This window comes from Rhincodon typus, chromosome 32, assembly GCF_021869965.1.
Source record: "Rhincodon typus isolate 14 chromosome 32, sRhiTyp1.1, whole genome shotgun sequence".
In the NCBI taxonomy this organism is placed as follows: Eukaryota; Metazoa; Chordata; class Chondrichthyes; order Orectolobiformes; family Rhincodontidae; genus Rhincodon; species Rhincodon typus.
Window position 1 is genome coordinate 3,303,178 of NC_063363.1, and position 25,058 is coordinate 3,328,235.

The following is a 25,058-nucleotide window of genomic DNA, read 5'->3' on the forward strand; positions in this document are numbered from 1 at the left end:
TTATCTGAAATCACACAAGCTTTCGGACCACAGCCCCTTTATCAGGTGTAGTGAGAGAGGAGAGCACACATACACAGAGTTTATAGGCAAAGAGATCAAGGGAAGAGAGATCATACAACTGTTGCGAGTGAAGTGTCAGATAATAAGTCTCTGCAGGTGACCAAGAGTGTTAGATGGTGAGTAAAGTGTTTATAAAGTCAATGTCAGTGCTGTGATGTCATGACAATCAGGCGGAGCAATAGGAAAATACAAAACGTGACATCTCAGGTCAGATACTGAATTGTAGGTGTGAGGCCTTGTTCAGAATCTGTCTCAGAGTTTCAATCTGGAATCAGGCTGGTTTTATTCTGAAAGCAGGAATTTATAAGATACCACACTGTGACTACCAGTTGTGTGTTTTTTGAACAAAATAGAATGTATCTGCAAATAAACAAACATCTTGGATGAAATGATTCACCCCATAGATTTGTGAGTGTATTTGTGTGACAGAGAGAGAGACTGTGTGCGTCTATGTGTGTGTCTGTGTGTCTGTGAGAGTGTGTTTGTGAGAGATCATCGACATGGATACTACCATCACATGTGGTAATACAACCCACCACGTACATGGCAGATACTCATGTGAACTAGCCAATGTTATCTACCTCATACGCTGCAGGCAAGGATGCCCCGAGGCATGGTATATTGGCGAGACCATGCAGACGCTATGACAATGGGTGGACACTGCGCAACAATCGCCAGACAGGAAAATTTCCTTCCCAGTCAGGGAACACTTCAGCGGTCAAGGGCATTCAGCCTCCGATCATCAGGTAAATGTCCTCCAAGGTGGACTCCGAGATACACAACAACGCAGAATCACCGAGCAGAGACAGATAGCCAAGTCCTGTACCACGAAGACGGCATCAACTGTGATCTTGGGTTCATGTCGTGCTACAGGTGACCCCACCACACTGTCCTGTATCTGGAAAATCTTCCTTACTGGTCTGTTTTGACAGCATCACCTTGATAAATTGCGATGATTTCTCTACCTTAATTAGTTGGTGCAGTTTCAAATTACTGATGACACTCACACGCACACTCACACAAACAGACTCACTCAGACCCTCTCTCTCTCTCACACACACACACACACCCTCTCTCTCTCTCACACACACACACACAGACACACACAAATCTATGGGGTGAATCATTTCATCCAAGATGTTTGTTTATTTGCAGATACATTCTATTTTGTTCAAAACACACACAATTTGTAGTCACAGTCAGTCAGTGTGGTATCTTATAAATTCCTGCTTTCGGAATAAAACCAGCCTGATTCCAGGTTGAAACTCTGAGACGGATTCTGAACAAAGTTTCACACCTACAATTCAGTATCTGACCTGAGATGTCACCTTTTGTATTTTCCTATCGCTCCGCCTGATTGTCATGACATCACAGCACTGACATTAACACTTTACTCACCATCTAACACTCTTGGTCACCTGCAGAGACTTATTATCTGACACTCCACTCACACCAGTTGTATGATCTTTTGATCTGTCTGCCCTTGATCTCTCTGCCTATTGACTCTGTGTCTATGTGCTTGTCTCTCACTGCACATGACAAAGGGGCTGTGGTCCGAAAGCTTGAGTGATTTCAAATAAACATGTTGGACCATAACCTGGTGTCGTGTGGCTTCTGATTTTGTGCACTCCACTCCAACGCAATTAATTTAATTCAGAATTGGTCTCACCCTCCATATAACCTAGGTGATCAAAAGAAAAGTAAATAGACATGCTCAAAGCTGTGAGAGGCTTTACTGCAGTATATAAAGAGAAATAGTTTTGTGTACTTGGTAATCAGAGATTACAGACTTAAAGTAAGTAGTAAAAGAAAAATCTAGGGAGAAGAAAAAGCATTTATTTTTACAAAAATACAGCAAGTTATTGTGATGTAGGATGCACAGTCTGAGAGGGTGCTGGAAGCAAATTCAACAATAAAAAGGAATTGGATAAATACTGAAATAATAAAACTGTATAGATCTGAAGGAAAGGGCATGGGCCTAATTAGATAGCTCTTTCAGAGAGCTGGTACAAGCACAATAGGTTGAAAGACTTCTATTTGCGCTGCAAGGTGCAATGAAAACTTTGAATGATGAGCCTGCAGTCATTACTGTACCAGTCATCACTCTTCTCCTTTCCCAAACTATCAGAGCATGTGAGGAAGCAAGCCCTACACATGTCTGCTTCACAGGCAGACTGGCACACATCTGTACATCTGCTTTGTTCAAGTACAATTCGAAGGTGCATTTCCTTAGGAAGGCCTCCAAAGCTTCATTGTTTTGCAATCAATTTCTGCTATTTCTATTTTTCTGTCACTATAGCACCTTGAACATAACATACATTGATATCGTTACCTCAAGGCATCCCAAAACAAATGAAGCTATTTGAAGTGTAGTCATTATTGCAAAGTATAACAGCCAAATTACACAGTAATGTGTCAACATGATCATGAGCAATATATGTATTTTTAATTATGGTCAAGACAATGAAGATAATTCCTCTGCTATTCTTCCAAAAAGTGCAGTGGGGTCCCTTAGATAAATGCTTCCTTAACATCTCCCCATTATGACCGTTTCAAGGCTTGAAAATCATCATAGAGGAAGGCAATGGCCTAGTGGCATTATCGCTGGACTGTCAATCCAGAGATCCCAGGTAATATTCTGGGGACCCGGGTTTGAATCAAATTTGAATTCAATAAATATCTGGAAATAAGGAGTCTCATGATGACCATGAAATAGTCGATTGTGGGAAAAACCCACCTAGTTCACTGATGTCCTTTAGGGAAGGAAGCTGTCATCCTTACCTGATCTGCTCTACATGTGACTCCAGACTGACAGCAATGTAGTTGGGCATTTGGGGATGGGCAATAAGTGTTGGCCTACCTGGCAACACCTAGCTGGCAGTACAGTGGCTCAGTGGTTAGCACTGTTGCCTTGCAGCACCAGGAACCCAGGCTCGATACCACCCTCGGGCAACTGTCTGCGTGGAGTTTGCACATTTTCCCCATGTCTGCATGGGTTTCCTCTGGGTGCTCCGGTTTCCTCCCACAGTCCAAAGATGCACAGGCTAGGTTGAATCGGCTATGCCAATGCCAATGTAGATTAGTTAGGCTACAGGGGATGGGTTTGGGTGGGATGCTCTGAGGGTCAGTGTGGACTTGTTGGGCCAAATGGTTTGTTTCCACGCTGTAGCGATTCTATGATGACCTTTAATCTGGAATGAATAAAGAAAAAGACTCTTCACTGAGAACTGAGAGAATTGGGTGAGTTGGGGGGAAAGCTGAAAGAGCCAGGATCTATTAGACAGAGAGTATAGCTGTTGTAATTTGGTCATAGTTCTGCTTGGGATTCCAGCCACCCTGCACGTCCACCCCAACCTGCACACCCCCCCCCGCCCTGCCCCCTGCACCCAACCCACTAGCCACCTCCAATTTTGAGAAGCCCTGCCCAGATCCTATCTTTGAGATATCAGATTTATCATCCAAAAGATGGCACCTTCAATGGTGCAGAACTCTTTGACTACAGCAGTGCTCGGCCTACACTTCTGCACTCAAATCTCTGGAGTGGAACTTGAATCCCTAACCTTCTCACTCAGAAACAAGAAAAAGTCTGCCACATGATTACACTTCACAAGACAAAGTCTGACACTGAGCCATATAAGGTAATATTGGGACACGTTGCCAAAAGCTTAGTCAAGAAATTAGATTTTACTGAGAATCTTGAAGGATGAGAGACAGAGTCGAGTCAAAGGGGTTTAGTGAAGGAATTCCAGAACTCACGGCCTTGGCTGTCAAAGACATGTGTGCCAAGGTGGAATAATTAAAATAGGGATGCACAAGAAGCCAAAATTGGAGTACAAGCAGTTCTGCTATAATGCGTGTTTCGTTAATGTGAATTGACTGTAACGTGATTGAGGAATAATGAACACTGTTTGAATAACATGAACTTTCTGTTGTACATGTAAAGCGATTTCCTTATAATGCGATTTTCTATACGCGAGGTCACACATGAACACAACTATTGTATTATAGGAGAACTACCTGTACAGCAGAGATCTCAAAGGCTTACAGGGCTGGAGGACATATTTTTAAACTTTATTTGCCCACAGGTTGTGGGTGTCATTGGCTAGGTCAGCATTTGCTGTCCATGATAAGTTGGTCATGATCCACTTTTACTTTATTAAATCTCCCCAGTCCATGCGGGCTAGAAACACCCACAGTGCTGTTAGGAAGAGAATTCTAATACTTTCACTCAATGAACATGAAAGAACAGTGACATAGTTCCATGTCAAGGTGATGTGTGGCCTAGAGGGGAGCTTGCAGGTGGGGCTCCTTCCCCTCATCAGCTGTCTTCATCCTTCGAGATAATATAGGCCATAAGGGAATTAGGGTGCATTGTGCAGGAATATCATCTATTTTGCATTCCACGGCCCCATCTCTTCCATGTGCAACAGTGACTTTACACGTTTGCTGTTGCTTGATAAAGGGAGATGCTTTTGTCAGTTTGTAGGTTTGGAAGTTGGTGTCAAAGGAGGATTAGTGAGTTGCTGAAGTGCATCTTGTGGATGGTACACATTGCTGCCACTGTGTGTTGGCGGTGAAGGGAGTGAACATTGAAGGTGGTAGATGGGTTATCAATTAAGTTGTCTGTTTTGTCTGGAATGACATTGAGCATTGACAGTATTGTTGGAGTTGCATCCATTGGAAAGTGCGGAGTATTCCGTCACACTCCTGACTTGTGCTTTATACATGGGGTAAACAGGCATTTGCAAGATAAAAGGTGAGTCATTCACTACAAAATTCTGAGCTGCTTTTGTAGCCACAATATTTCCATGTTTGGTTCAATTCAGATTCTGGTCAATAGTAACCACCAGAATATTGACAGTGGGGGTTCATAGAACGTAAGAACCAGGGCCATCTGGCCCTTCGAGCCTGCTCCGCCATTCAATAAGATCAAGGCTGATCTTTTCATGGCCTCAGTTCCACTTACCCACCCTCTCACCATAACCCTTAATTCCTTTACTATTCAAAAAAATTATCATCTTAGCTTTAAAAACATTCAATGGGGTAGCCTCAACTGCGTCACTGGGCAGGGAATTCCACAGGTTCACAACCTTTGGGTGAAGAAGTTCCTCCACAATTCAGTCCTAAATCTGGTCCCCATAATCTTGAGGCTACTTTCAACTTATCAAACCAAGCCTGGATGTTGCAAGGTACAGCTGCATATAGACAGGGATCGCTTCAGTATCTACAGCTGGCTGATATTCTTTAAAAGGTGGTCTTTACCAGATGTTTTCTTCAGCAGCTATGTGCTACAGGAAAGCTTTTTCTGTACTAATGCTGCATACAAATTCAACAACCAAGTGCAGTGCATCAGCTCCAGTCTGCTGAGCTCCATTACTAGAAAATCTAAGCTTAAATTATTTCCTAACCCTTACTGGAATAATAATCAGAATACAAGCAGATTTTCACCCAAACTTGACTGTTGTCCACAGTCTAGAGGTCTGCAAGGATCTAACTGAATGAATGAATGAATAATTTTATTGGCACATATATCTTGAAGATACAGTGAAAAGTGTTTTGTTGCCACAATCCAGCACCATTTTGAACTACAAAAAGAATAAAAGGAAATTATTTAAATAAGAGTTCATCTTCTGTTCAAATTGGGTCTCAAGCACAAATCCAGGGCTTCTGCAGGGTATTCCAGGCCTCAGGGAGTCCCGCTCCGGGAACTGCAACAATGATGCTGATGTCCCAGGAGACCCTGCTCTGCTGCCATCCAACACCACCAAGAGTCCAGGCTCCAGGCCTACCGCCACCAGGATTCCCTGCTCCGGGTACCGCTGCCGCCAAGAATCCAGGCTCCAGGCCTACCACCATGAGTCCTGATCCACGCCGCTGACGTTGCGCCACTGTCCTGCCGATACCACTCCAGCCTCGAAGATGAAGGAAGAGAACAAAAAAAAAAGAAGACGAAAAGTACACAGAGAAAAGGATGTTGCTGGCCTAGAGTGGGTGGGCTCCGACAGGCCTGAACACTACCTACCATGCTAGTTCTGCTATCTTGAAATTGATGGTGTAGATAAGTGACTCAAGATGCTGTTGATTTCCAGCTACCCCTTTGTCCACACTTCAAATCTGAACTGCCCCATATCAGCCTGTATGATGAACTAAATGAGGGTGCAGTGTGCAGGAATAAAACCATTTGACCTATCCAATCTGCTCCACCAGTTGATTATGGCTGATATGTTTCTCAATCCCATTCTCCTGCTTTCTCTCTGTAACCTTTGATTCTCTTACTAATCAAGAACGTTTTTCTGTGAGGTTGTTGACTTGCTCGCCGAGCTGGCTTGTTTTTGTTCAGACGAAGGCTTCATTGGAGGCTCCACTGATGATGTCACCTAGCATGGTGACGAAACGTCTCAACGAGAACAAGCCAGCTTGGCGAGCAAGTCAACAACCCCATCCACAACCCAAGCTACAGATCTTTGTCAAAACTTTAAACCCATCTCTGTCTTAAAGACACTCAATGACTTCACAGCCCTCTGTAGACATGGATTGCACAGATTCACCACTCTCTGGCTAAAGAAATTCCTCTTCATCTCAGTTCTAAAGGGTCGTTCCTTCATTCTAAGACGGTGTCCTTTGGTCCTAGTCTCTCTCTTGGCTGCCTGGCATGGTGATCTCCTGTGGCTCGGTGTGGCAGTTTTTGGTGGCCTGGCATGGCGGTCTCTCAACCACAAGGTGAAGCCCGGCGTGGACTGGGTTGGAAGGACCGTTATTCTGGACTTTTTATCTCTTTATTTTTCTAATTTTTTCTCTAAGAATTTGTACTTAAGCATCTGTACCTAGGTGCCTTTGTACCTAAGATGGCACCATAAGTGTCGACTTGTATACTTTTCATGTACTCATTTGAGTATTTGTCAATAAAGCTAATTCTAATTCTAGCAGAACCATTTTTTCCATGTATACTCTGTCCAGACCTCCCAGTATTCTGTCAGTTTCAATCAGATCCTTCCTCATCCTTCTAAACTCCATTTAATGCAGACCCAAAGTCCTCAACCACTTGTCATGTCACAAGCCTTTCAGCCCCAGGATCATTTTTGTAAGTCTCTTCTGGTCCCCCTTCAAGGCCAGCAGATCCTCCCTTAGATACAGGGCCCAAAACTGCTCACAATATTCCAAATCCATCTGTTTTACATGCCACACCCCAGTCCTTCCATGTGCAGTGACTTTACACATTTGCTGTTGAATAATAAAGAGAGATGCCTTTGTCAGTTGCTAACATTACTCAGGACACCTCTTCTAATTGAACATACAAGGTCTATGGTCCTGAAAATCCCAGAATCATTCATCATAAGGACAATCTCAAATACTGTGAGCATGTGTCTGCATGACAAATTAAATTGCACCTCATTGGCAAATAATTAAGCTGCAACTCTGAAGCTGTATAGAAACAAATCTCAAAGAACCAGGAAAGAATTTGCGTGCAATGTAACCTTTATTTCTGGTCAAATTAAGTTCTGTATTAAAGGAACCACAGTGGCTGAAAAGAAGAACAAAGATCTACAGTATTTCAGATCATTAGCATTGCCGAAACTCCTCAGATGCAAGTGCAACAGTGTGATATTGAACAATGTTGCCTAACATCAACAAGAGACAGAACCTATTTACTGGAGAGCAGTGCTAGAGGCAGAGAGAGAAAGACAGGAACCATTGAGGATGACAGTATTACCCATACCTAGTCCAGTTAGTATTGTGTGGCGTTAACTATAGGATACAGTGGAGGGTAATTATTGCAATCCTTTAGAGCAGAGACAGAGGTTATTCATGGAAGTGAAAATAGCAGGAGCTATATATAGATTGCCTGCTGAACAAAGAACCGTAGAGCACAGGAACTTTCATTGATCTTGTGATCACAAAGCAATATAATGAGTTGGTTGGTATAGGAGATCAATGTGACCCAGTTTCCGCAATATCTTGGAGTACCTGGTCCACATTTCTCAAAGTCATATAGCTTTGAAGTCAGACCACAATTCCTGCATTAATATATTTAAATAAACAGTATCACATCAAATTCAATTCACAAATTTCGCCTTTTACCATCTTGAGGATCTATTCCAAAAGGATATCATTAAAAGAAATATCCTTCTAGGCTTCAATCTAGCACTTTATAATCAGAAAATGAGGAACACTGAAAAATATGGACACTCATGGCAGCATTTAAATTTTCTTTCCTTTGTCGATGCCAGGTGATTGTTGAATCATGTGGATTATAGCTGAGAACTGACGAGCACAATCATTCAGGAAAGTATTGCAGAAACATCAAGTACTGCGATTCTAATTAAGTACAGAAGCAACACTCCATCAGGATGTTACTTTCACCTGAACTAAACAAACATTTTCAAAAAGCAAAACTGCATGAATTTTAAATGGCCAAGTGCATCATGGTGTCCACAAATCAGATTTACATATTCAGGCTCAGTGCAAAACAGAACAGATTCGGACAGATCAGTTTTCACAGTAAATGCAAACAACTGCCACACCAGAGAGGCATCATTGGGAGTTACAAGTTTGGTGAGAGTTTGCATATGTGTTCACACATCCCTCTTGTTGGTCTCTACCCCAGTTTCAAGGGTACCCCTTGCAGCTCTTTGTTGGAAGTACTTTCTCTGCTCTTGTACAGCACGCTCCAGTAAAGGCAAGTTCACTCCATCTGCATCCATTAGTAGCCGAGCTTGGGTCACAGGAATATTGCCTGAAAATGCAGCACTGAGTTAATATCTAGTCAGTCAATCAGAACAAATTCAGCCTGTACATAGAAGACAGGTTGATGCAAATGAATGGTTAATTTGAGGCCTTGTGATAAAATGGCTCATCTCAGTTAGCGCAATAATTGGCCTTTTTACCCCTTGGAAAAGAAAATAGCCAGAGCTAGGGAGTCTAGCAGTAGGAGGACAAGCATAAAAACATCAGGAATGAAGTTGAGAAACACTTCTAGACACCATTTGTATCTCAGCTGGTGTTTTCAATCCAATTCTGCATATGACACTTTTGGGAGGACTTCAAGGCTTTGGATAATGACACCGGGGATAAGGTCCAACCATCTCTGCTTCTTCAACAACGAATATCCCTCCATCATAAAGTTACAGCTACCATTTGCTGATGATTTTGCTGTTTTGGTGCAAATGGTGGTCCGTTTGTAACTCCTTAGATAAATAAGCAGTCTATGTCCACATACAACAAAATCTTGACAACATTCTGGGTTGAGTTGATAACCCATATTCATGTCACATTAGTATCAGACAATGATGTCACAAAAATGAGACATTATCACTGTCTCTCCTTTGCATTCAAATGGCATAACCAACACATTTCCCCAGCCATATCCTTCAGTAATGTCATATTTGACCACAACCTAGACACACCATGGAAATGCCATGGTTATAAAAAGTAGGCCAGATGCTGGGTATTCTCAGGTGAGTGGCTCACCTACCTTTTCCCAAACCATCTCTACCATCATCAAGGCAGTCATCAAGATTCTGGTGGAATACACTTGGATGGGGACAGGTCCACATCAAATTACCCCTGTTTGCTCATCTCTCTAAACAGCCAAGGCTTTTTCAGTCCTATTCACTGTCCTCCTCACCTGCAACTTGTGGTGTCAACAGATTTCAGGACTATGCTCTCTAAACAAAAATGCAAATCATTTCTAGAGGCAGAAAAAAGATCAAGCACTGACCTCTGCTGGCCCTGAGTCTACAGTACGATCAGCTTACTTTTCCATTTTTTCTGGACTGTAACATTAAAATTATTGAACTTTATAACAAATGAGGATTTTTCCCACTGTGCTTATGATGGTTCTCTGAAGAAACTATCTTTATTGTCCTATTTTTCACATAGTATTTCAAACTTTTTCTCTCTTACTTCCATTTTAACAACAAATACATATTCTGTGATCACACTGCCCTAATAATCCAATGTGCGAAATAACGGTTTTGTAACCTCTTACTTCATGCTACGTGATCTTAAAACCAATTACTTAAAAATGGAGGAACAAAGCTTTTCCTTATTTATCTCACCAAATTCCTTCATAATTGCCAACACCTGTACCACACCATCATTAAGCTTCTGTTTAGTAAAAGGTATGCTCATTTCTGTAATCTTTCCTCACAACTTATGCTTCTTATTCTAGGTTCTGTCTTGGTGAATCTTTTGTGCACCCACTCTGCTGCCCTATCATCCTATCCATGCTTTCTCTCTTCCTTTGCTAATACCCTCAACACATTTAATCAAGATGCTTATTTCTGTTGGAGATAGCATTTGGATTGATGGTTTTTGAAAAATGAGCCTTAAGACAACACAACATAAAACTGTGTGATAGCAAGAACTGCAGATCCTGGAGTCAGAGACAACACAGTACGGAGCTGGAGGAACATAGCAGGCCAGGCAGCATCAGAGGAGCAGGAAAGTTGACATTTCCGGTCAGGGCCCTTCTTCAGAAATGGGGAGGGGGAAGGGAGCTTGGAAATAAAGAGAGAGGAGTCGTGGGGCTGGGGAAGGTAGGTGGGATGGTGATAGGTGGGTCAGGTAGGGAGTGGTGGGGATCGGTCAGTGGGATGGGTGAGGCGGATAGATGAGAGAGAAGATGGACAGGTTGTGTCAGGTCAAGGAGGCAGGGATGAGAGGGAGGCTTGGACATGGGATGAGGCTAGGGGTGGGGAGATTTTAAAACTGGTGAATTCCATTTTTAGGCCAGCAGGCTGTAGGCTCCTGATGCGGAGAAAAAGTATTGCTCCTCCAGTTTGGGGTGGTGTCATTGTGACACTGGAGGAGGCCCAGGATGGACATGTCGCCCAGGGAGTTGGAGGGGGAGTTGAAATGGTTCGTGACTGGGAGGTGTTGTTGTTTGTCACGTACAGAGCACAGGTACTCTACAAAGCGGTCTCCGAGCATCAGCTTGGTCTCACTGATGTAGAGGAGGCCACACTGGGAGCAGCTGTTACAGTAGACCAAGTTGATGGAGCTGCAGGTGAATCCCTGTCTGATATGAAAGGTTTGTTTGGTGCCTTGAATGGAGGGGAGGGGGGAGGTGTAGGGCTAGGTGTAGCCCTTCCCGTGATTGCAGGGGAAGGTGCCGGGGGTGGTGGGGTCAGTCGGGAGTGTGGAGCTGACGAGGGAGTTGCGGAGAAAGCGGTCCGTACAAAAGGCAGATAGGGATGGGGAAGGGAATACATCTTTGGTTGTGGGGTTGGAGAGTGGGGGAGAATGATACATTGGATACGGAGGTTGGGGGGGTGATATGTGAGGACATGGCGGATTCTGTCTTTATTTTTGTTGGGGGGAGGGGTATGAGGGCAGAAATGCGGGAAAGGCAAGGGATGCAGTTGAGGGTATTTTTGGAGGAGGGAAGTTATGGTCCTTGAAATACGAGGACATCTGGGATGTTTGAGAGTGGAATGCCCCAATTTGGGAGCAGCACAGTAGAGGCAGAGGAATTGGGAGTAGGGGATCGCATTCTTGCAGGAAGGTGGGTGAAAGGAGGTGTAGTCCATATAGCTGTGGGAGTCAGTGGGCTTGAAATAGACGTTAGTTTCGAGGCGGTCACCAGAGATGGAGACAGAGAGGTCCAGGAAGGAGAGGGAGGTATCGGAGATGGTCCAGGTGAATTTGAGGTTGGGGTGAAAGGTGTTAGTAAAGTTTTATGAACTGTTCAAGCTCCTCGTGGGAGCATGAGGCAGTACCGATATAGTCATTGTGTACCAGAGGAAGAGGTGGGAGATAGTGCCAGCGTAGCTGCGGAAAAATAGCAGAACATAAGACTATGTTGGGACTACAAGGAGGTGTTATCAGATTTCTCAGTGTGTAACCAGAGAATGTCAAGAACATCCAAGTGAATATCAGATAAGCAAAGATAATTCAAGATGTGAAGAAGTTGAGAATAATGTTGGAGGGGTAGAGTTAGCTGGCACTGACACACATAGAAGATGATATTAGCTACAATAACAACTTGTACTTACATAGCACCTCCAAAATAACCACCCCAAGGTGCTTCACAGGTGTAAGTGTCAAACAAAATTTGATAATGAGCCACATAGTAGATTTTACAAAAAGGTAGCTTTCCGAAAGCATCTTAAAGGTTGCGGTAATATTGACACTGTGGAAGGTGTGCAAAGCAGATTAGAGGGATTCAAACAGGAATCTGCACAAGAGATGAAGTTGTGTCACATGCTACATATACCTGCACTGGTTTCAATTTCTCCAAGTACCATATACTCAGACCCAATGCGAGCTTCAAATGGTTCTACCAGTGAAGTACGGACCCGAAGCTGGTAATCAATCGAGTTGCGATGTACAGAAAGAATTGCCTCTGAGATCCTGGCATCATAAGCAGTTAACCTATAAAAGAAAATATTTAAATTGTGGTGGTCATGTCAAAGGAAAACGTAATATTCTAGAGAGGTAGGACTGAATTCTGGTCTACTCTCCTATGTTCGATTTGAAGAATTTGCCAATGTGGAGAGGTTTACTCTTGTCCAGAGTTTTACATCAGGTTTCAGGCAAGCAGTTTATCATAGAAAAAGCAGGACCTCCTGTCAGCTTGTCTTTCTTGCACTGCAAAATGTTATATTTGCAGAGTGGCCAATGGGCAACTCAGCTAAATGAACACATGAAAGATAGAGATACTGAAAGTGAACTTTCAACACAAAATACATGAAATCTATAGCATAGAAACTACCAATAGTTCCATGGCCACGTTTATGTCCCAAACAAGCATAAAGGCCTCCTCCGATCCAATTCATACACCCCACTATTCCTGTTCTCCTCAGGTGTGTACCAAGTTGTCCCCAAAACACATCAGTTTACAAGGTGCTAAACAGGTTCAAAATTGTTAGGCCCAGCATTTAAATATTTCAGGTTGCAGCATGATGGCTGGACAAGGAGCCAGAGAAATCAAGTATAATACAGTGTGAAGCTAGAGGAACCAAGCAGTCCAGGCAGCATTCGAGGAACAGGAAAGTTGATGTTTCGAGTAACATTTTTGCAGTGAGTGATCGATTCATGAAATGACTTCTGGGTTGGGTAGGTCAAACGTGACAGTAGTCAGCGGTCAGTATGGTAATGTGATTAGACTGTTGTGGTTGGGATAGGGAGAGGTGCAGGATCATAGATTCCTACAGAAAGATGAACTGGAAGGACTACATGATTTAGCTTTATAGCTATTACTTTTTATTTGACACCTCCTATTAAACAAAATCAATCAGGCACCAATGATTCATGCACTGGGGGTAAAGCCCTCAACTAGAACTAGCAACCATTAATGAGAAGATCCACATTATTAAACTACTTAGAAGTCAATACTAAAACCACTTAAATAAGCTAATATCCACTTCCCTCATGGATTAATCAATAAGTAACGAGCAGATTTGTATTTATATTTTTCCAACGAGTATCCTACGAATTCCTATTCATAAAAGGGTTGTACAAGAACGTTTTATTACTGGTGCACTTCAAATGGAATATAAAATGGTTGATAGTTGATCAAATCCACCTTGACAGGGAAAATCAATAAGGTGACAATAGCCTGCTTCAAGGTGTCAGATGTCAGTCCACTTTCATCTAGATCAGAAGTCACATGATACCAGGTTATAGTCCAACAGGTTTGTTTGAAATCATAAGCTTTGTGAGAGCTGCTCCTTCGTCAGGTGAACTTCAGTGTTTAGATTTCAAATAAACCTGTTGGACTATAACCTGGTGTCATGTGACTTCTGACCTTGTCTACCCCAGTCCAACACCGGCACCTCCACATCAGTTTCATCTACACTATAGCTAGGGCCCTGCACAAGCAGATCCATACCCACAATGGCCTGCCATCACAACTACAAGCTATTCACGTATCACCATAGGGCCATCGCTCATCAGCTGGCCATTTATCCCACCCTATACCAGCAGTCAGCATCAGATTCCATTTTAAGCCTGTTCTCCAATTATAGATGGATATCTGTTCTGACCAGAGTCTAATTGGTGCACAGGTGCAGACAGACTTGAATGTATATATACATAAGCAATTAATGGTCACAAGAAAGACAGAGAGAGTTGTTAAAGTATACAGTATTTCAGGATTTATTAATACAGCCATGTTTACCTTATATGATACTGGTTAGATCGCAGCTTGAGAATTGAGTACAGTTTTGGATACCACACTCCATGACAGATATAAATACATTGGAGAGACTTCAGAAGAGGTTTACGAAAATGGTTCCAGGATGAGACTTTTCAGTAATGAGGATAGATTGGAGAAATTTATACAATTTTCCTTGGAAAGCAAAAAGTTAACAGGAGATTTGAGAGATATTTGCAAAATCATTAAGACTCTGGACACAGTGGATTAGGAGATGGCATAGTTGTAAAGCATTTTGCAAAAGAAGCAAATATGAGGTGAGAAAAATCTTTTTCACAGAACGGGTAGTTACGGTCTGGAATGTACTGCCTGGAGATTGGTGAAGGCAGGTTCACTGAAGCATTCAAGAGGGCATTGGATGATTATTTAAATCAAAACAATGTGCTGCATTACAGGAAAAGGAAGGAGACCAGCTCTAAATTAATGTTCAGAAAGCTGAGCAGACATGGTGGATCAAATACTTCCTCCTGCATTGTAACATTTCTGGGATATACAAAACAGGAGGCAAACAAAGAAAGATAAACAAATGAGGCAGAGGGACCATGACAGATTTTGTGTGTATATAAAAGTTATGTCATATTGATGGAAAATATAGAGCTGAGTCCTCCTTCTATCTTTGCTCCAAGTAAAATCTTTTTCCATTAGACCATAAGACATTGGAGCAGAAGGTGGCCATTCAGCCCATCAAATATACTCCATTATTTCTTTAATCTTTCCAGAATTCTGCATTCACCACAGGAAAACACTATTGATACAAGCTTCCATCCACATGATCTCCAACCCAAGAAGAAAAGGTAAAGACAAGAAGAAACAGCAACCAGAAATGCCAATAATTACATGGATGAGTGAAGTGAACGTACTATTATGAAGTCTGTGGATGACACAAAGATTGGTGGGAAGGTGAGTAGTGAGGATGACGCAATGACTCTAGAAAGGGATATAGACAAGTTAAGTGTCTGGGCAAAAACTTGGCAAATGGAATTAATGTGGGAAAATATGAAGTTATGTACTTCAACAAGAAGAATAGGAGAGGTGAAGGAATTTCTTCACCCAGAGGGTTGTTAATCTATGGAATTCCTTGCCCAGTGAAGTAGTTGACGCTACTTCAGTAAACGCTTTTAAAAAAAAGGTAGATTTTTTTTGAACAATAAAGGAATTAAGGGATACGGTGAGAACGTGGGTAAGTGGATCTGAGTCCACGAAAGGATCAGCCATGATCTTATTGAATGGCGGAGCAGGCTTGAAGGGCCAGACGGCCTACTCCTGCTCCTAGTTCTTGTGTTCTTTGTGTTCTTGTGAATATTACTTAAATGGGGAAAGACTGCAGAAAGCTGTAACACAGAGGGACTGGGGGATCCTCATGCATAAATGCAAAACTAGCACCCAAGTTCAGTGGACAAAGTCAGAAGTCACATGACACCAGATTATAGTCCAACAGGTTTATTTGAAATCACAAGCTTTTGGACCGTAGCACCTTTGTCAGATGAAGTGAGAGTGAAGCACACAGACACAGAACTTATAGGCAGAGAGATCAAGATCAGAGGGATCAAAAGATCATACAAATGGTGTGAGTGGAGTGTCGAATAATAAGTGTCTGCAGGTGATAAAAAGTGTCAGACGGTGTGAGTAAAGTGTCAACAGCTGAAAAACAAGGGAAGGGATGTCCTATGATCCAATGATCCAATTAAATGAGGCAGAGAAATATTTACAAAAAATTAAAAATAAGCTGGTGCTGGAAACAAACCAAATGACTGGAATAACATGATAGGTAAAAGGGTCACACGTTGAGGGAGTAATTCAAAACTGTACAACCTAATTAAGGTAGAGAGATCATAGGAATTTATCAAGAAAAGGCAAATCGAATGCTGGCCTTTATATCAAAGGGAATGGGGATAAAACTACACAATTCAGTACTCAGACCACAGCAAGTGTCTATTGTCAGGAAAACCCATCTGGTTCACTGATGTCCTTCAGGGAAGGAAATCGGCCACCCTTACCTGGTCTGGCTTCCATGTGACTCCTACATGTGGTTGACTCTTAATGGTCCCTTGAGTAATTATGGATTGGTAATAAATACTGGCCTAGCCAGAGATACCTATATCCTATGAATGAATGAATGAAAAAAAAAGCCAGAATACTGTGAACAGTTTTGGTCCCCTTATCTAAAGAAAGACATGCAGGCATTAGAGGAAGTCCAGAAAAGATTCACCAGGTTGATTATAGGCAGGCAGGGATTTTCATCTGAGGAGTAGATTGGGCTTACACCCAGTGGAGTTCAGCAGAATGACAGGAGACTTAATTGAAACACATGATTCTTAGGCAGCTTGACAAGGTAGATACTGAGAAGAAGATACTGAGGGAAATCTTTGTATCCTCACTGGCTGCAGGGGAGGTCCCAGAGGATTGGAGAATAGCCAATGGTGTTCCTTTGTTTAAGAAGAGTGTCAAGGATAATCCAGCTAATTACAGGCCAGTGAGCCTTACGTCATTGGTAGGGAAATTATTGGAAAGGGTTCTTCGAGACAGGATTTACTCCCACCTGGAAATCAGTGGGCGTATTAGCGAGAGGCAACATGGTTTTGTGAAGGGGAGGTCATGTCTCACTAACTTGGTTGAGTCTTTTGAGGAAGTGACGAAGATGATCGATGAGGGTAGGGCAGTGGATGTTGTCTACATGGACTTCGGTAAGGCCTTTGACAAGGTCCCTCATGGCGGGCTGATACAGAAGGTAAAGTCGCACAGGGTCAGAGGTGAGCTTGCAAGATAGATAAAAAAACTGGCTCGGTCACAGAAGACAGAGGGTAGCAGTGGAAGGGTGTATTTCTGAATGGAGCACTGTGACTAGTGGCATTCCTCAGGGATCAGTGTTGTGACCTTTGCTGTTTGTAATATATATAAATGATTTGGAGGAGAATGTAACTGGTCTGATTAGTGAGTTTGCCGATGACACAAAGGTTGGTGGAATTGCGGATAGTGATGAGGACCGTCAAAGGATACAGCTGGATATAGATCGGTTGGTGACTTGGGCAGAGAGATGGCAGATGGAGTTTAATCTGGAAAAATGTGAAGTAATGCATTTTGGAAGGTTTAATCCAGATGGAAAATATACAGGAAATGGCAGAACTCTGAAGAGTACTGATAGACAGAGGGATCTGGGTGTACAGGTACACAGGTCACTGAAAGTGGCAATGCAGGTGGAAAAGGTAGTCAACAAGGCACATAGCATACTTGCCTTCATCAGCCGGGGAACTGAGTTTAAAAATTGGCAGGTAATGTTGCAGCTTTATAGAACCTTAGTTAGGCCGCATTTGGAATATTGTGTTCAATTCTGGTCACCACACTACCAGAAGGATCTGGTGGCTTTGGAGAGGGTACAGAAAAGATTTACCAGGATGTAACCTGGTATGGTGGGGATTAGCTATGAGGAGAGGTTGGAGAAACTTGGGTTGTTCTCACTGGAACAACGGAGGTTGAGGGGTGACCTGATAGAGGTCTACCTGATTATGAAGGGCATGGACAGACTGGACAGTCAGAAGAATTTTCCCAAGGTGGAAGAGTCAGTTACCAGGGGCCAGGGGTTTAACGTGCGAGGGGCAAGATTTAAAGGTGATGTACGAGGCAAATTTTTTACACAGAGGGTGGTGGGTGCCTGGAACTCGCTACTAGGGGAGGTAGTGGAAGCAGATACTATAGTGACTTTTAAAGGGCATCTTGACAATTATATGAATAGGATGGGAATAGAGGGATATGGTCCCTCGAAGGGTAGGGGTTTTAGTTATGACGGGCAGCATGTCGACGCAGGCTTGGAGGGCCGAAGGGCCTGTTCCTGTACTGTAATTTTCTTTGTTCTTTCTTTGTTCTAAGTTGTTTTACCTTGTGAGAGAGTGTAGAATCAAAGGGTAGCGTCTCAGAGGGTCACCCACTTAAGAAAGAGATGAAGGCGAATATTTTTCTCTCAGAGGGTAGTCAATCCGGGGAATTCTTTACCACCAAGTGCTGTTGGGGACTAGTGACGTATATTCAAGGCTGAGACAGACAGATTTTTAATCTGTAAGAGAATCAAGGATTATGGAGAAAAAGCAGAAAAGTAGACTCAAGGATTATCGGAACAGCCACGATCTCATCGAATGGCTGAGCAGATTCAATGAGTCAATTCTACCCTCAGGCGACTGTCTATGTGGAGTTTGCACATTCTCCCCTTGTCTGCGTAGGTTTGCTCTGGGTCCTCTAGTTTTCTCCCACAGTCCAAAGATGTGTAGATTAGGTGGATTGGCCATGGGGGAAATGCAGGGTTACAGGGATAGGGTGGAGGACTGGGTTTGGGTTGGATGGTCTTTGGAGAGGTGATGTGGACTTAATGGGCTGAATGGCCTGCTTCCACACTGTGTAGCGATTCTATGATTCTATGAAATGGACTATTCCTATTCCTACATCTTATAGACTAAAAACAAAGGTAGCTGCAAGACAGCCAATGCTCTCTGGCATCATTGGTACATAACACAAACAGTCCAAAAGTGTTGATCTTGGCAAAAGTAATCTGAAAGTCAGCTCTGCCTGGTGCATACCTGCCAAATGTTCTCACTGCATTTCCTTCTTCCACTCCACCTGAACAAATCTCCCACAAAAAATGAAATTCTCCAGCCTGCGGTAGCATTCCTCTCTGTCCTCAGTCCCTAGCAGTAAAATAAAACAAAATTAATTTTAGTTCCACTATTTAACAGCAATTAGGCCATCGATTATATACCAGATGCAAACAGCCAAGGCCACCACACACAGAGATCAGCGGCTTTGAAAGATCTTGTACAAGTCACCAGTTGGCTATTACTGTTCACGTGATGACAGCATGTGTGTTAGCATTAATCCTTTCTACACAGAGGAGCAAACAGCTGCTATGCAGTAATGTTTTCAAGTTCACTGACAGGAATTCCAAGAAGGAAACAGTTTAAATGCAGTTCAAGAAGAAGATACTGCCATAATAAATAGCAAAAAAAAGCTGTTGCAATATATCAACAGAGCAAGAACAGGCCATATGGCTAGCATTCATGCTTCACACAAACCTTCACTCTCTCTTCCAATTCTCTCCATAAAATATTCTCTCTCCTTTTTCCCTTGGATTATTTAGCTTTTCCTAAAAAGCACCTATGATATTAACCTCAACTTCTCCCTGTGGTAGTGAGATCCACATTCCTACTAATCTCTGGGTAAAGACAAATCCCTAGATTTCTCTTTTGAATTTGTTTGTGTCCATCTTATATTTTTTCAGCATTAGCAATTTTAGTGATCTTTGTACCTATACCCACAACTTCTTTCCTCTTTTTCTTTTAGACATCTGCTTTTCAAGGTGCATGTGAGCTCCTTATTTTTCCCACCAGAAATGTTTTACCTCACCTTTATTTTTATTGAAGTTCATTTTTTGCTCCAATTACTGGGTGGACCACAGACTTATACCAATAATTACAGTTTGTTCACACACCTTAAAAATACTCACTCTCTTGAGTGTTTGCACAACTGGATGTAAGAAGATAGTTTTTTGCACAATATTTGGGCACTGAATCCATTGCAGATAAACAAAGCTGGTGATGAGTTTTCTTTCAATGAACAAATATTCCTAAGTCCGGGGTATGGGAAGAAGCTTCAAGTTGCTCAACACCCATCCTGTTCACATCATCCACTGCTTATTGGCCTTCACTGGCCACCAAAGCACAAATTTAAAATTCCTTTCCCTTTTCGCAAATCCCTTCAGGGCCTCATCTACTTCTTCCTACTTGCTGGGTTGCTGGGTTACTGTTCTGAAGATGCTAAATATATTCTGGGACTTTGTCTAAACCTATTCTTCCTGTGTGAATCTGAAAAGGGGTGCACAAGTGTTCAATCATAGGGTACGTAATAGGCAAACACAGTGCTTGCAGAAAATAATCATACTGTATTAATTCTTAGGTTTTTTTTCCATGTTCCTGCCAAAATAGGAAGACTGGTGCAATTGTCTGCATAATAGACCAGAATAATTCCCTGTGCGAAGCACCTGGAAACATTTCAATACAGTGATATATATCGCATCAGAAGGCCAAAAGGAAACAAAGGGCAAGGTTTACAATTATTGCCAGTTTGGACAAATTTCAAATGTCCTACCCACTTAGAGGGTAAGGACTGAGTCCACTTATCTTCTAGGTTCGCAGAAATAACTTGAGCAAATTCTTGGCAAAATTAGCTGACAATACAAGAGGGATTTGCAAACAGCAAGAGATGCAAGAATTCATGAGGACATTGACAGATCAATGAAATTGGAAGAGAGACAGATGCAAATGAACATGAAGAAGCATGAGGCAACATGTTTTGCAAGGAAAAATAAAGCAACGGTCAAATGTGAAGAGTACAGATGAACAAAGAACTAGATGGTTAAATTCATCATTCCCTGAAAGTGCTGGCAGATAACGCAACGAAAAAGCCACTAATTTGTTTTTGCTATGAATAGGGTACACAGTACATGGCAAGTACTCTTCAGTCATAATTAGAGGACTGTTTCCAGTTTTAGCTGTCCTTATCAATTAAAGAGATTTAAATGCATGGAGAGATACAATAGAGATTCATCAGAATGATTTAGATACCAGCATTTATGATGAAGAGATTTCAAATATTAAGAAAGACTGAGAAAAATTAAATGAAAGTATATAGAATAATGAAGGAATTTGATAGTTGATAAAGATTACAGCCTCTGGTTGGACAGTTAACGGACAATGAGTCAATTTAAAACAAAAAGGGAGAGATTAAGGGAAACCATTCCACAGATGGTTAAGAAAGTGTAGAATTCCATGTCACAGAGAATGATTGCAGCAGAATCACTACATCTTTGAAGTGTTGAGATGTAAAGGCTGAGAAAAGAGGTCACAGGATTAGTTCCAGCAAAGAGTCAGCATTCAACCCAGTTCTCCAAAACTTGAATATTAACATCTGGTAAGACTCAGATTTCTAGAAGGATACAAGGATAAATTCTTGCTCCTAGACTGCAACAGTCACAAAATATACCAAATTTATAATGACATTCCAAAGGAAAGAAATATCAGACTTGAAACGTTAAGGAGATAGCAAGGACTGCAGATTCTGGAAGATAGTGTTGACAAAATGTGGAGCTGGAGGAGCACAGCAGGTCAGAGAGCATCTGAGGAGCAGGAAAGTCGACATTTCAGTTTGGGACCCTTCATCAGGACTAATGGTCTGAACGTTGTTTGGAGTTCATGGAAGATAAGCCGGCTGTGTAGGCAGGTACTGAGGAAGGAGATATGGCTGTAGTAGCGGGTTTGCTTGAGTATGTGGTCAGAGAGTTTCAGGGCAGATAGACACACTGAGATCTCTTCGGAGGGAGAAGAGAAACTTCTTCAAGGTAGGCATCCTTGGAAGATGCTTTGCAGTATGGTTTTCAACGACTAGGAGATAGCAAGGACCGCAGATGCTGGAAGTCGGAGTCGATAAAATGTGGAACTAGAGGAGCACAGCAGGGCAGACAGCAGCTGAGGAGCAGAAAAGTCAACGTTTAGGGTTGGGACCTTTCACCAGGAACGTTGTTAACTCTGTTTCTCTTCCCACAGATGCTGCCAGAGCTGTTGAGTTTCTCTAGATTTCCAGCATCCACTGTATTTTGCTTTTGCCTACACGTATTTTATTATCACTGGTCAGCTGTGTTGCAGATGGGGGTAAGAAGATGCGGTTTCAAGTTCCACTCCATGTCTTAAACATTCGAATCAGGGCACAATCTCCAGAGGTTCCATATTTTAAACCATGACAGAGCATGCCTCTCAAACCTCACAGCACTATCATGAAAGGCAGCAAATGGAATTCTCCACTGTGTCCTGGTCAATACTCAAACATCACTAGAATAGGAGCACTGAAGAATGCTAAAGAAAAGAAAACAAAGACCTGCAGATGCTGAAAACCAGAAACACAAACAAAAACTGGGGGAGAAACTCAGCAGGTCTGGCAGCATCTGTAGGTGGAAAGCAGAGTCCACACTCTTGTCCAGTGACCCTTTCTGAGAACTGTAGCCCTTCAGAAATCAGAATGGTTCACAGATCTAAAACAATAACTCCAGTGCTCTCTCCACAGAGACTACCAGAGTTCATCACCAGTATTTTGGGAACTCATTTCAAGGAATGAGTTTCTGTTCCAATTTACCTCAGACTCCACCTCCTTCCTAGACCCCGCCCCTAACTCCCAGGCACCGCCTCTCAATGCCAACCAAGACCAAGCCCCTACATCGCAGACCACGCCCCTTAATTCCAGTCATCGTCTCTCATTCCCAGATCCCGCCCCTAAATGAAGACCTCGCCCCTTACAACACTGGCCCCGCCCCTAACCCCCAGACTCCGCCTCCCAATCCCAACACCGACACGCCCCTAACTTCCAGACCCCGCCCCTTGCCCTCGGCCCCTGCCCAAACAGCGCTCTCCATCCCAGACCCCACCCCCTACCCTAGCTCCGCCCTCCCAGACCCCGCCCTATTTAACACAAGCTCCGTCCTCATTCGAAAGATTGTAATAAAAATACACCCACCGCTGAATACTCAGAGAACCGGGTGGGAGGTTTGGAGGAATCCCCTGGAGCTGCGAGCATTCCCGCCGGATAGTGACAGCGAGAGGGAGGGGGCATCAAGCCCCACGCGCCTTTTCCGTTTCGATTCAAACGGACGGGGCGGTGCGCTACCGGGTCAGGTGACTGGGTCACCGGGGCGACCGTTACCATGACAACCATTTCCATGACAACTGTCACCAGGGTCATTGTGGCCTACATCTCCTTTACAGCGTTCACTCATAGTTATCACACACAGCCGGGTGTACTCGATAGGATTGGGGAAGAATCCTTCAGGTTTGACCGTAATCTCTGTCAATATTATGTGAAACAGTCGCCTGAAGTGACAGCAGCGTTGGCAACAGTGATTTCTAAAATTAACTCCTAACCTTGGCGGGTGGGACATTAAATCAAGACCCCTGTCTCTGGGCTCAATATATTTTCAAGGAGAGTGGAACTTTCCGAAACGCCCCGGGGCAAATATCCACTTCTGCCAATCAACTTCGCCAAAACTGTTGTGGGATCTTGCTGTTCACAGATTGGCGTCTGCAGTAATTTTCCTTTTTTTTAAGAAAAGCACACAATTCGGAACTTACTGAGGTTGTGAAAAAAGGCACCAAAGAAGATGCAAATCCACATCCGATACTGCAGAGCGACAGTCGAGGAGAGGTGAAGATCTATCAACAACGAAGGCCTACCGTATTGTCAGCGTTACAAGTCTTTTAATTTTGTCCCAGGGTAGAAACGCAAAGAATAGGAGTACTGTAAATGTAGGCCATCCGGCCTTTCAAGCCTGCTCCGCCATTCAATATGATCATCCAATTCAGTACCTTATTCTAGCTTTCTCCTCTGGACCCTTTAGCCTTAAGAACTATATAAGTTTTGATGGTACCATCAAAGCTGCATCCCTGCTCACAGTGAGGATTGAATGTGACCACCTTGAACCACCAAGGAGCCCATGCTAGAAATTCTTGTATATTGACCTAGAATTTTACCATTTTTTCTCACTGTAAAATACATGTGACAATAAAATAATTCATTAACGTTTTGGCAAAGATCTGTAGCTCGGGTTGTGGGTGAGGTTGTTGACTTGCTCGCTGAGCTGGCTTGTTTTCGTCATCATGCTAGGTGACATCATCAGTGGAGCCTCCGATGAAGCAATGTTATTCTACTTCGTATACGGACCAGACAGTATAAATTCGAAGCGGAGTAGAATAACATCGCTTCATCGGAGGCTTCACTGATGATGTCACCTAACGTGGTGACGAAATGTCTGAACAAGAACAAGCCAGCTCGGCAAGCGAGTCAACAACCTCAAAATCATTTATTCATTCGTAAAACCATGAAGGAATGGGAATGTATGTCCAAGGCTGCATGGGTTTGATGGCAGTTTCCAAGTTTTAGTCTTTCTCCATATTCATCATGTTAGTGTCTTTCCCAATGTTCCCTCCACATATACACTCAAAATACAGATCTGTCAACATGCATATGTACATTTTCTGTATCTCGTGTTCCAGTAACATCTGGATATCAAAGATACCTACATCAGGCTCTTACTTGTTGACTACAGTTTTTTACATAATTCCAAACAAATTCATCTGTAAATCTGAGACCCAGGTTTTGGCACCTCCCTCTGTAACTGGATCCTTGACTTCCTGACCCATAGACCACAATCAGTAAGAATGGGCGACAACACCTCCTCCACCATAATAGTCAACACCAGTGCTCTGCAAGGCTGCATACTCAGACCTCTACTATACTCCTTATACACTCACAACTGTGGCCAGATTCCAACCCAACTCCATTTACAAGTTTGCTGATGACACCACTGCTGTAGGATCTCAAACAAAGACACGACAAAATACATAAAAGAGATCAAGTGCTTAGGGGCATGGTTAAAGATAACAGTCTCTCCACCAACATCAGCAAAATAAAGGAGCTGGTCATTGACTTCAGGAAGTAGAATGGAGGGCATGCTGAGGTGGAGATCATCAAAAGTGTCAAGTTCCTGGGAGTAATGATCACCAGCAATCTGTCCTGGTCCACCCACATCGACACGACGGTTAAGAAAGCATAGCAATGTTTCTACTTTTTCAGGAGGCTAAGGAAATTCGGCATGTCCACAAGGACTCTTAACCATTTTTATAGATGCTCAATAGAAAGCATCCAATCTGGATGCATCACAGCATGGTATGGCAACAGCTCTTCCCAATACCACAAGAAGCTACAGAGAGTCATGAACACAACCCAATCCATCACGTAAACCAGCCTTCTATCCATT

General features: G+C 42.9%; 1 protein-coding gene across 2 annotated transcripts in view; it reads right to left on the reverse strand.

The window, feature by feature from the left end:
- Positions 1 to 7,518: 7,518 nt before the first annotated feature.
- Positions 7,519 to 25,058, reverse strand: part of LOC109927053 (TEN1 subunit of CST complex) — a 42,248-nt gene continuing 24,708 nt past the window's right edge. Inside the window, exons 1-4 of one of the 2 annotated variants that reach the window (XM_020526948.2) lie at positions 22,763 to 22,912; positions 18,784 to 18,891; positions 12,278 to 12,435; positions 7,519 to 8,794 (exon numbers count right to left, since the gene is read on the reverse strand). In XM_020526948.2, the coding sequence (XP_020382537.2) occupies positions 8,634 to 8,794; positions 12,278 to 12,435; positions 18,784 to 18,872 (408 nt within the window). In that variant the 5' untranslated portion in view covers positions 18,873 to 18,891; positions 22,763 to 22,912 and the 3' untranslated portion in view covers positions 7,519 to 8,633. Of the gene's footprint in view, positions 8,795 to 12,277; positions 12,436 to 18,783; positions 18,892 to 22,762; positions 22,913 to 25,058 lie in introns of those variants that run through there. The other variant, XM_048615511.1, reaches the window with a different exon arrangement.